The 12,598-nt window shown below is 41.0% G+C and overlaps 1 protein-coding gene across 2 annotated transcripts in view; it reads left to right on the plus strand.

Moving 5' to 3' along the window:
* Positions 1-12,598, plus strand: part of LRP11 (LDL receptor related protein 11) — a 47,316-nt gene that overhangs the window by 1,626 nt on the left and 33,092 nt on the right. For both annotated transcript variants that reach the window (XM_046006827.1, XM_046006828.1), the window contains exon 2: positions 6,377-6,534. In XM_046006827.1, coding sequence (XP_045862783.1) covers positions 6,377-6,534 — 158 coding nt within the window. The remainder of the gene's footprint in view (positions 1-6,376; positions 6,535-12,598) is intronic.

Raw genomic sequence — 12,598 nt, forward strand, 5'->3', positions numbered from 1 at the left:
CTGAATGATAGTCAAGGCCCATACAAGAGGCACAAAAAAAATGTGGTAGTTGGAAATTAAACCCACTGAGGGAATAAAACCTTGATTGGGCCCACATGTGGTTGGCTGTGTGCTTGATTGCATTTTGCTCTTTGATTTATGATAACATAAGAATGATATAGCGAGGGGCACCTGGATGGCTCAGTGGGTTAAGCTGCTGCCTTCGGCTCAGGTCATGATCTCAGGGTCCTGGGATCGAGTCCCACGTCGGGCTCTCTGCTCAGCGGAGAGCCTGCTTCCCTTCCTCTCTCTCTGCCTGCCTCTCTGTGATTTCTCTCTGTCAAATAAATAAAAAATCTTAAAAAAAAAAAAAAAAAGAATGATATAGCGACATTAGGGGTGGTGGGGGGAGCCTCAGCCACTTTGGAAATCTGGAGTCTCTAGGACCTGAAGGTCCAAACCATACCCACAGGAGGGCCCATCTCCTTACTCTCCTCCACCTGAGAGAAAGCTCAGGACCCTTGTCAGGGGAGCAGACATCAAAAGCCACCCTGTGACTGATCAGCCCTGAGGCAGACATTGGAAAGAACCCCAAAGTTTTCTCCCTGAGGCAAAAGCAAGAGACACTTTCAGTTGGACCTCTGCCAATATCCCTGAGCCTGCCCCATGGCTATTACACACACATTCGTCCTCCTTGCTCAAACATGGACTAAAAAAATCACAGCGGTGAAGAAACAAAACCTTTCTCTTGTTCTAACTCCACATCTGGAAGAAACCAATCTCACCAGGTTTCTTATAAGCTAGGGGAAATCAAAAGGAAAATAAGCAAGGGAAGAATATGCTCATGGAAATTTAAAAATTAAAAAAAAAAAGTTGTTTAGTAGTAGGGTTTCTGAGTCACTTTTTTTCCTCTTCCTTCTTCCCCCTCCCTTCCCTAGGGGGTGTTTGTCTGGGAATTCAATTATGTAGATGTTAGGGATAAAAATGTGTGACCACAGGGCTCGGTCCTCATTCTGGAAAACACCGTCATACTCACACTTCAGATCCCCAGCAACATGTTACTAGAAGGGTATAGCTCAGGTCCCCAGGTGCCCTCATTTGCAGCTAGGTCAAAGATTATCTACCCACACACCCTGTGTTTGCTTTGCCTAGATGCTTAACCTCTTGAAGCTCTATGCTTCTGAAACTTCCTTCTAGAACTGCCTTTTTTACCAACTCTTGTGAGTGTACAGAGTTGAAGGCTAACTGAGCATGAATATTATTTAGAAAAGCTCTTGCAGAGAATTGTCAGGGGGCCATTTAAGATGAATAAAAACATCATGAAATGATGAAGGGGCACGTAGAATGAGATGGCACAAATTTATGGCAGAACCCATCAGCCATGTTTGTCACAGCTGCTGATTTTGGTGCTAGGCATTATTATAAGGTCCTTAGACACATGAACTCACTCTCCTCACAATAGCCTAAGATCTAGGTTCCGTTATAATCCCCAGTGTACTAGAAGGCTCTGTGAGAGAAAGTAAACTGCCATAAAGGGCCTTGCCACACATGAGTCATGGATCCGTGTCCAAGCGTCTCGTAGGAAATACATAGCAGACACTATTAAAATGGTCATTCATTCTTCTGGGATATTTTTATGGGAAAGTGGTCCATACTAAAGAAAAAGTAGGAGCCAGGAAATTTATTGTGCCATTATTTATAATGGTGAAAAAAATAAAGTATATGTCCAATAGCAGAGGTTAAAAATTAAAGTGGCAGGGCACCTGGGTGGCTCAGTGGGTTAAAGCCTCTGCCTTCGGCTCAGGTCATGATCTTGGGGTCCTGGGATCCAGCCCTGCGTCCAGCTCTCTGCTCAGCGGGGAGCCTGCTTCCTCCTCTCTCTCTGCCTGCCTCTCTGCCTACTTGTGATCTCTCTCTGTCAAATAAATAAATAAAATCTTTAAAAAAAATTAAAGTGGCAACTGTGAAGTTTATGTGGTAACATAACTAGATATGTTGCTAGAATATATAAGTAAATATAATTATTATTAATAGCAATATTTATTGTTATTAATGTTATTAATGTTACTAGAATATATGAATAAATACCAATAAACAGAACATAGTGATAAGTTAGTAGGCTAATTCAGGATATAAATTTATATTTCCTATAACTGGATATACTTTGGGGATATTTAGAAAGATCTGGGCTGACATCCAAACCGATGAATGTATCATTTGTATCATGTTAGGCAACTAAGCCTCTGCGTCTCATTTCCTCATGAGTCTGACGCAGATGATAATACCTACCCCAGAGATTTGTGAAAGTTGAGTGATGTTAAGGCTCATGAGCAGTTAACCTGGAGCCTGGTACAAAGAAATCACCCAAAAAATGGCACCTCTTACTTATTATCATCAGCTCATACAGAGAAAGACAATAACGATACACACCAAAAATGATGATAGTCATATTGGAGTTGTGAATAATCTTTTCCTGAAGTGTTACAATTAGGAAGAAGACACAATGAAAAAAGAAAATCACAAAAACCAACCACATGGATTTTGACACATAGTATCTAAGCCTCTTCCCTTACTCTGGCCCCACTTCGGTGTCCTGACTTCAGGAGTCTCTGTTAATTTCTCAACCTCTGCTATATCATTTGTGTCCACACAGTACAGATCTAGGTTGCAAAACCTTGATATTATTAAGGCTTCGTTCACAGCAGTGTGTTGTAAATCAGATTACTTAACAATTTTTAATTTAACATTAACAGATTTTAACATTTGTTAAATAACAAAATTTAACATTAACAAATGTCTTAACTTGATATGCTTCTTCAAATTTGGTATGAGTCTTACTTTGCCTCTGACCAAGTGTGTTTAGTTTTCAAAAGAAATCAGTGTTTCTTTAATACTTAACATTGGTTTATTACAGTTTAAGATGAAAATTCAAATTTACCTTTATCTTGTTCTTTATCAGCAAGTCAAGTTTTTTTTTTAAGCTGGGTGGGTTTGTTTTTTTTTGGTTTTTTTGTTTTGTTTTGTTTTGAGACAGGGAGAGTGGGGGCGCGGGGAGAAGCAGAGGGAGAGAATCTCAAGTAACCTCCGTGCCCTGTGTGGAGCCCTATGCCGGTCTTCATCTCATGACCCTGAGATCATGACCTGAGCCAAAATCAAGAGTTAGACACTTAACCGACTGAGCCACCCTGGCAGCCCTTCAAGATTTTAAGTAATCTCCACACCCAACATGGTACTCAAGCTCACAACCCTGAGATCAAGAGTCCCACGCCCCACCGACTGAGCCAGCCAGGTGTCCCAGCAAGTCAAATATTTTTAATGATAGCACACTCCTTTGCTCTTCTGATTGTTGTTTATTTTTAAGACTTGTTCCTGGGCAAATAAGCTCTGACTTATTTCAGAATACATTATGCAGCATAATTTGCCCAGATTTGAACTGAGGGAAGGCATCCCTCTTACTTCTGTTACAGCAGTGTGGAAGATATGAGGGTTTTGCTGTGCTCATATATCATATCCTAAAGCTTACCTAAAGAAAAGTAAACAACTAAAACTTCTTCTTCTTCCAGGAGAGGCAGGATGAATTAGTTGTGTGTAATTATGTGGGATATTTCAGAACTTACCTAATTTTTCCAATTTAAGACTTTGGGGTTACATCTTTGAGAGCTTAAAAATATAGCATTTGTTGTTGTTTATATTGTATATTTTAGTTTGTTTACTTATAAAAAGTATTTTAAAACAAATTTTCATGCAAATTGTTGCTAACTGTAATGGATTACTGCAAATTATAAGATGGTTTCCAGAATTATAAAGTGGTAAACAATTGTGTGGGAAGCAATGAAACTTCCAGAGCCAAAAGAAAGTTCTCAGTAACACTCTGTAAAATGGCTTATTAGTAGAGAAATTGTCACCTCTTTCCTTACCTGGGAGAAGCAGAATAAAGACCTCAGACACTAGGTCTTTGCTCTGCAATGGAAAAAGCAAAACAAATTTCTATTTAGGCAAAGGTTGCTTGTGTGGCTTATTTAAATTTGAATTATGAGTCCTCATTGTTTTAAATGACTATAAAGATAGGACTTGTCTTGGGGTGCCTGGGTAGTACAGTCAGTTAGGCCTTCAACTCTTAATTTCAGCTCAGGTCATGATCTCAGGATTATGCCCCATGTCCAGCTCCATCCAGCTCCGTTCTCAGTGCCCAGTCTGCTTAAAGACTCTCTTTCCTCTCCTTCTGCCCCTCCCCCAACTTCCCTCCCTCCCTCTCTCTCTCTCTCTCTCTCTTTCTCTCTCTCAAATAAATAAATCTTTAAAAAAACAAAACACCAGGGAGCCTGGGTGGCTTAGTCATTAATCCCTGCTCAGGCACCCTGCTCAGTGGGAAGCCTGCTTCTCCCTCTCTCACTCCCTCTGATTGTGTTCCCTCTCTCACTGTGCCTCTTCCTGCAAATAAATATATAAATAAAATAGTAAAAAACAAAAATGAAAACAAAAAAACAAACAGAAACAACACCAACAACAAATGGGACTCATCTTGTCAGTAGACAAATGTCACCATCGGCAGTAGCAAGTGTGCTTATTCCCTGTAAATGGGCTAATAAAAAAGCTGTCTCTTTTTGAGGCTACCAACAGCATTCTCATTCAGAAAAGTCACAGCTCTAAGAGCTGCCAGCCCCTTAGAGAAAATGTCTGTGTCTGGGTATTGGGAGGATCAGTAGATGAGAAGATAGGGCTGGACAACCTCTGAAAGGTCATGGTAATTTGTTGAAGGGTTTTTCTTAAGCAGGGAAATGACTGAATCAGATTAGAATCTTAGAAAAGTCATTTTAGCTGTAGTGTGTCAACAGTGACATTTGTTGCCTAGTGAGAAACAAATAGGATTGCTGCTAGCCTCAGGTGCTGGGATATCTGGGTTGGCCCTTAGATGTTTGCTCGGGAAGCAAGCAACTGGAGGGCTCTGGAGGAAGAGAGCAGTGTCTCAGCAACACATTCAGAGAAAGTTAAGGAAGAATCCAGGCCAGAATCTGGGCAGAGCTTCAGCGTGGGAGGAAAGAGGAAATAGTGGATGCCAAAAAGGATAAATTACAAGAACCTACAGATTTTTCCCCCAGTTATATTACTAAGTTGCTTTAAGATATAAGTGCATTTGGGCACATTTACTAATAAGCCTAAATCAATAAAATATTCACAACTCTGCTCTTAGATATGTTTTCTGTATGAAGCTTCTTCTATTCGTCAGCACTAAAGCAGCAATCAGTTAAAGATTAGTGGCTAGCGGATACTACTTCAAGTTTAGCCTTGAATTATTTAGTACCATTCCAGGTCAAGGGTAAATACATACTTCTTTTGCTATCATACAGAAACTCTATGCCAGCTTCTGTTATAAAAATCAGTTGTTTGGGGCACCTGCTCCCGGGGAGCCTGCTTCTCCCTCTGCCTGCCACTCCCCCTGCTTGTGTACGCTCATGCTCTCTCTCTCTCTCTCTCTGTCAAATAAATAAATAAATAAATAAGATCTTTAAAAAAGAAAAATGAATTTAAAAATAAATAAATAAAAATTAGTTGTTAGAACCTGTGAATGTTTTCTAGGTTCCAAGATGAAAAATTATATTCTGCAAAATTTCTAAGTGAGTTTTATGTTGTATGAATCCAAGAACTTGCCTTAACTTTCCAAACTTTATTTTCTACACATTGAACACTTTATATCACTTCTATTTTAAAAACTTGAGGATAAGAGAAAAAAATCTGTATCAAAGGTGGATTTTTTTTAAAGATGTGTTTCAGAAGTCTTTTTTTTAATAAATTCATTTAATAGAACTTTGAACTTAAATTATTTATGAATTAAATGAAAATTTGACTCTAGATGATTAAAGTCTACTCCAGAATGTATAGCCTAGTACTGAGTCTTGTACCCACCACCTTGTTCTAGCTACTGCCACTAGCTGATCCTCTACACCGCCTCTTTACCTGTTATCGTTGAAGTCCATATTCCTACTATGTTGCTATTTTATTGTTTATTATGGAAAGAGAATATGATGAAAACCAGTAAGAAAATGACTTTTAGTTGCTATACATCCTCTTAGTAGTTGTTCACTGGATTACATCTATTCTAGCCAACAAGATACTTCTTTAAATAAATTATTTTAAAAATAGGGGAGTTGGGGCGCCTGGGTGGCTCAGTGGGTTAAAGCCTCTGCCTTCGGCTCAGGTCATGATCCCAGGGTTCTGGGATCGAGCCCCGCATCGGGCTCTCCGCTCTGCGGACAGCCTGCTTCCTCCTCTCTCTCTCTGCCTGCCTCTCTGCCTACCTGTGATCTTTGCTGTCAAATAAATAAATAAAATCTTTAAAAAATAAATAAATAAAAATAGGGGAGCATCCCTCTTGTAAACTGTTGATTTTCTTTCACAGAAGAGGATAAGCCCCCACTTAGCAAGGCCGGGCGGGATGTGATCTTGCAACTACCTACAGACGGAGTAGTTTTGGACGGCCGTGAGAGCACGGATGACCATGCCATCATCCAGTATGAATGGACACTGCTGCAGGGTGACCCATCAGTGGACATGAAGGTAATTTGTGACGTCGTTGTAGCGACTGCAAATATTTCCCTGAGGTGATCTCTCATAATGTTTTTCTACTCCTGTTCCCAAAATATCTGTAAGCTGGCAGAAGAGGTGTAAGATGGAGAACGTGCAAGGGTGATGGTTGAAAAAGTGGTTTATTATATGAATTTACTTTCCTACTGAGTAAACAGTCTTCTGATCCTTTGTTGTGAAGCTTACTCTTGTTCTTGCTGCTTTTTTGGCCAAACACCTCAAGGGAAAAGACTCAGGCTTTGTTTTAATTACTCAGATTACTTTTTAAATGTTTTATTTCTTTTCTTAGCTCCAGGTGCAGGTAGAAAATTCTAAAAATATGAAGGAATATAAAGAGGAAAATAACAGTAGAATAAACGAATTCTTTACACGCTCCAGAAAGCAACCACCTCACCTAGCAGTGAGACCAGCGTGAGGTAACTGAGTTAGCAAGTGAGGGGAAGTGTTCCTGTTTAGGCGCTCCCCACTGATTTTTCTCAGGCTTATGTGGGTTGATCTGGAGTTGCTACAGATGGGAATGAGTCACTCTCCCCTTGGCGGTCTATGTCCAGCAGTCTTTCTGGGTTGGTTTTTTTTTGTTTTTGTTTTTAATTGCGCTATAAAAAACATTATATTAGGGGCGCCTGGGTGGCTCAGTGTGTTAAAGCCTCTGCCTTCGGCTCAGGTCATGATCCCAGGGTCCTGGGATCGAGCCCCACATCGGGCTCTCTGCTCCGCGGGGAGCCTGCTTCCTCCTCTCTCTCTGCCTGCCTCTTTGCCTGCCTCTCTGCCTGCCTCGCTGTGATTTCTCTGTCAAATAAATAAAATATTAAAAACAACAACAAAAAAAAAACAAAAAACATATTAATTCTAGAAGAACAACATAATGACTCGACATCTATACATATTGTGAAATGATCACCACAGTAAGCCTAGTTAACATCTGTTACTTCACATAGTAACACGTTTCTTGTGATCAGAACTCTTTTTTTTTGAAGAAGGCTTTGAAAACTTTCTTTAAAAGATTTATTCTCAGTGACTTTCAAATACACAGTACAGTGTTATTAACTATAGTCACCAGGCATACATTACATCCCATGACTTAATTACTTTATGACTGGGAGTTTGTACGTTTTGACCCCACTTTACCAAATTTCACCCACCCCTCACACCCTGCCTCTTGCAGCTACCCATCTATTCTCTGTATATATGAGCTCAAGTTCTTGGTTTAGATCCCACATCTAAGTGAGATCATACAGGCTTTGTTTTTCTCTGTGTGAGTTATTTCACTCAGCATGATACCCTCAAGGTCCATCCATGTTGTCACAAATGGCAAAATTCCTTTTTATGGCTGAATATATATATATATATATATATACACACACACAATTTTTCTTTATCCAGTCATCCATCAGTGGACATTTAGTTTGTTTCTTTATCCTGGCTATTGTAAATCATGCTGCAATGAACATGGTGGAGTGCATGTATCTTTTCAAGTTAGAGTTTTGTTTTCTTTAAAGAAATACCCAGAAATGCAATTGAGGGATCAACACAGGTTACCTTGAGTTGTGAGACAAGTGGCTTCTTATTAACTCTGTCAGGATCCTTCCTATATAGGAGTATTTCCTGGCTGAACCACTTTAGTTGGAGGAGGTGGAAAAAGTCTGCATCGGTCAGCTGGGGCTGCCGTAACAAACTAGCACAGGCTGGACGGCTTCACCAACAGAAAGTTCTCAGTGTTCTGGAGGCTGGAAGTTCAAGATCCAAGAGTCAGCAGGGCTGGTTTCTTCTAAGGCCTTGCAGTTGGCTGTCAGCTACTTCCTATGTCTTCACAGGGTCTTCCCTCTGTGGGAAAGCACTGATTTATATTCTTTTAGAACAAAAACAGTAATCTGCTGATCCTTCAAGACTAATTTATGTCCATTATTTACTCAAGGATCATACAGTCTTTGACTTACCTGGACCCTTGATCAGCATCTTACCCAGCCCCCATCCATCTAGGAGCCCCTTCCAGTGGTTGTCTACTCTCTGCCTGGTATTTCTGGAGGTGAAAGCTCACTACTTCACATCATGTCCTATAACAGCTTTCAACACCTCTAATTATTAGGCCAACAGGATGTGCCTCCTATTATTTCTGTGTACTGGGCTAGATCTTCTCCTTGGAAAAGCACTCAACACATCCTTTTATTCTGTGTATCAACCACTTAAGTTTTTGGAAAAAAAAAATGAGGGGCTCTTGGGTGGCTCAGTCAGTTAAGTGTCCACCTTTGGCTCAGGTCATGATCCCAGGGTTCTAGGATCGAGTCCCACATCGGGCTTCTTGCTCAGTGGAGCCTGCTGCTCCCTCTCCACCCCAATGATTTTCTCTTCTCGTTATCTCTGTCTCTCTCTCTCTCAAATAAATAAATAAAATCTTTAAAAAAGAGAAAGAATGTCGAGGCTTCTAGGTGGCTTAGTCAGTTAAGTGTCTGCCTTTGGCTCAGGTAGTGATCCTGGGGTCCTGGGATCAAGTCTTCCATTGGGCTCCCCGCTCAGCAGGAAGCCTGCTTCTCCCTCTCCCTCTGCCCTTCCCCTGCTTGTGCTCTGTTTCTCTTCCTCTCTCAAATAAAAAAAAAAAAAAAAAATCTTAAAAAAAAAAAAATCTGACACCCTTATGAAGCCTATATGTAAATTGTGGTTCTTCCTGACAGACTATGACCTCCTGTGATCCAGACATTGTCTCTACTTCTACTAATGAAGCTTAATTTACATAAACTATTTTAGTAGCTGCTTCACACAATAGATTCAGGTTGAGTTTTTCATTAGCAGAATTACCTAAAACCTGCTTCATCTTTCTGCACGGACTACTGCCCTGATGGCCTCTTCATCCTGTATTTGTATAATTGATTCATTGAACCCAAGTGCAGGATCTTAAGTTTATTCTTTTTACATCTCAGCCTTTTGGTTTTCATCTACAACAGAAATAATTTTGAAAATTGAGAGTCATCCAGCATATTTATTATCCTTCAATGCATTGTGTCAGCTGCAAAATTAATGTATCTTTATTTAATCTTTGAGAACCAAGGTTGTTCAGGAAAGGTAGACAGACAAGCCATCGATCATACCACTAGAGAGCTCCCTTGAGATGGACACTGACTGGTAATTGGCACTTCTGGGACATATTTGTTCAAGCAGCTATAAATTTGCCTCCATTATCATCTAGCTTTGGGTATTTGCTACTAAAAGCTTTATTCTGTAAGCAATGAATTGCATATATGAGTGCTGAATAAAAATAATGCTGATGATTCAGTATTTAATTTATTGAAGTTATTTATAAAGGCCTAACAAAATTAGGCATTTCTCATGGGCTTTTACGTCTGACTGCTCTGCCATCAAGATGGAAATATGGACCAACTTCCCAGCCAAGTATATAATGTGCTGGCAGATAGATCTAGAGTTATACAACCATGATCTAAATGACAGAGTCTGCAGTAAGAGAGCCATTTGCTATCAGACTGTGACTGTCTCATAATGGCGTACACTCACAAATGCTCTCGAAGTAAACTGTCGTCCAGCTGTGACTTCATCATAATAAAACTGTCATTGATTAAGCTACGCACTCAATACCAGGCCTTTTGGACCCCTCTGCCATCCTCAGAACAGCCTCCCAAGCAGGCACATCCCCATCTTGTAGATTAAAATTATAATAAAACATCGTTAAAGACTTTGAAGTGGCAAGAGATTACTGAGTAGCTTTTAAGGAAGTGCTAGGGGTGGAGGAGCAGGTCCTTCAAGGTTAGCATTTAGAGATTATAGAAAACAGACTGTAATGCAAATGAGTCTTGTCCTGAGAAATACAAATAGATTTTTCATGTAGAGATGCAATTGATTTCTGCCCTGTGGAAAAGGGGATTTCAAACATGACATTTTAACCCCTGTAGGTATTACTCTATTAATCCAGGCATGTCGGTGCCTAATAGGTACTAACAGGAAACTTGTTTCAGCTTTGCATCTCCTAGCAACTTCATTTAAGCATTCTTGGCTGCTTGTAACTGTCTGTTCTTCAAATTCTCCTTTGTTTTTTGTTTGTTTAAAAAATTTATTTTTATGAGAGAGAGAGCAAGCAAGCAGGGGGGAGGAACAGAGGGAGAGGGACAAGCAGACTCTGCTCTGAGTGCACAGCCCAGCACAGTGCTCTATGCCAGAACCTTGAGATCATGACCTGAGCTGAAATCAAGAGTCCCATGCTTAACCCTCTGAGCCACCCAGGCGCCCCTCAGATAATCCTTTGAATCTATGGAATGTCTTACTGGTTTTCTCTCTAATTAATGATTTAAATAAAATCTTTTTTTTCTTTTTAGATTTTATTTATTTATTTATTTATTTATTTATTTGCCAGACAGAAATCACAAGTAGGCAGAGAGGCAGGCAGAGAGAGAGGGGGAAGCAGGCTCCCCGCCGAGCAGAGAGCCCAATGTGGCGCTCGATCTCAGGACCCTGAGATCATGACCTGAGCTGAAGGCAGAGGCTTAACCCACAGAGCCACCCAGGCACCCCAAATAAAATCTTTGAATCATGTTCATATTAGATTCGTCTGAGAGGCATAGTTTTAACATTTTGAGAATTTTCTTTTAAAGGAAATTAGCATCCTTCAGCCACCATCTCACCAATCCCGTTCACTTGGGCAGCCTGATTTTATACCCCCAAATTTCCTTTTTTGTTTTTTTAAGTTTATTTATTGATCTCTATACCCAATGTGGGGCTCCAACTCACCACCCTGAGACCAAGAGTTGGTGTTTTTCCAACTGAGCCAGCCAGGTGTCCCTACAACCCCAAATTTCTGACAGGAAAATTGGGACTGTCAAGTCAGGTGTGGGTTTTTGGGGTTTTTTGTTTTTGTTTTTTTCTGAGAATGGGATCCAGTTTACTGGAATGTTACTGCAGTCCTCTGTCCAGCTGCAAAATAGGGCTCACTTGGAAGGTTGTTGGGAATGGGGTGAGAGCAGTTATAGGCTAGCACAGCACAGCAAGTAAGTTAAAACCCAACGTGGGATACACTTGTTCTTATGCCCCTTGATGTTCTTATGCCCCTTGACCGTCCCCACCCCTCAGGAGCACTCACTGATCAGGCTCTCCACTGAGAACACAATGTCTGCTCAAGATTCTCTCTCCCTTTCCCTCCCCGCTCTGGCCCTCCCCCTGCTCCTGCACAGAGAAAAACCAGAGCAAACAGGAACATGGGTCCTTCTTGATAAAATCCAAGTTGAATAAAATCCAAGACACCAAGAGGTGTCCCCATTAGTCTCATTTTTAAACCATCCCCAAAGAGATAAAAATGGTATCTTATAGGGGTGCCTGGGTAGTTTAGTCAGTTAAGCCTCTCTCTCTTTTTTTTTAAAGATTTTATTTATTTATTTGAGAGAGAGAAGGAGAGAGTACAAGCAGGAGGCAGGTTGGAGGGAGAGGGAGAAGCAGGCCCCCTACTGAGCAAGGAGCCTGATGCAGGGCTCAATCCCAGGACCCCAGGACCATGACCTGAGCCAAAGGCAGACAGACACATAACCAACTGAGCCACCCAGGCACCCCCAAGCCTCTGACTCTTGACTTCGGCTCAGGTCACGATCTGAGGGTCGTGAGATTGAGCCCCATGTGGATCTCCACACTCAGCTGGGAATCTGCTTGAGATTCTCTCCCTCTGTCCCTCCCCTCCAATAGATCTTTTTTTAAAATAATTCAGCCTTGGGGCGCCTGGGTGGCTCAGTGGTTTAAGCCTCTGCCTTCGGCTCAGGTCATGATCCCAGGGTCCTGGGATCGAGCCCCGCATCAGGCTCTCTGCTCAGTGGGGAGCCTGTTTCTCCCTCTCTCTCTCTGCCTGCCTCTCTGCCTACTTGTGACCTCTCTCTCTGTCAAATAAATAAATAAAATATTTTTAAAAATAACAAAATAAAATAAAATAATTCAGCCTTAGAGAAGAGGTTTCTGGGAAAGGAACATTAAATAGAAACACTAGTTGACTTTTTTGACATAGGACAGAGAGCACAAAATAACTGTTGGATTTCACATTGCACTGTCTCCTTGT

This window comes from Meles meles, chromosome 5 (assembly GCF_922984935.1).
Source record: "Meles meles chromosome 5, mMelMel3.1 paternal haplotype, whole genome shotgun sequence".
Taxonomy (NCBI): Eukaryota; Metazoa; Chordata; class Mammalia; order Carnivora; family Mustelidae; genus Meles; species Meles meles.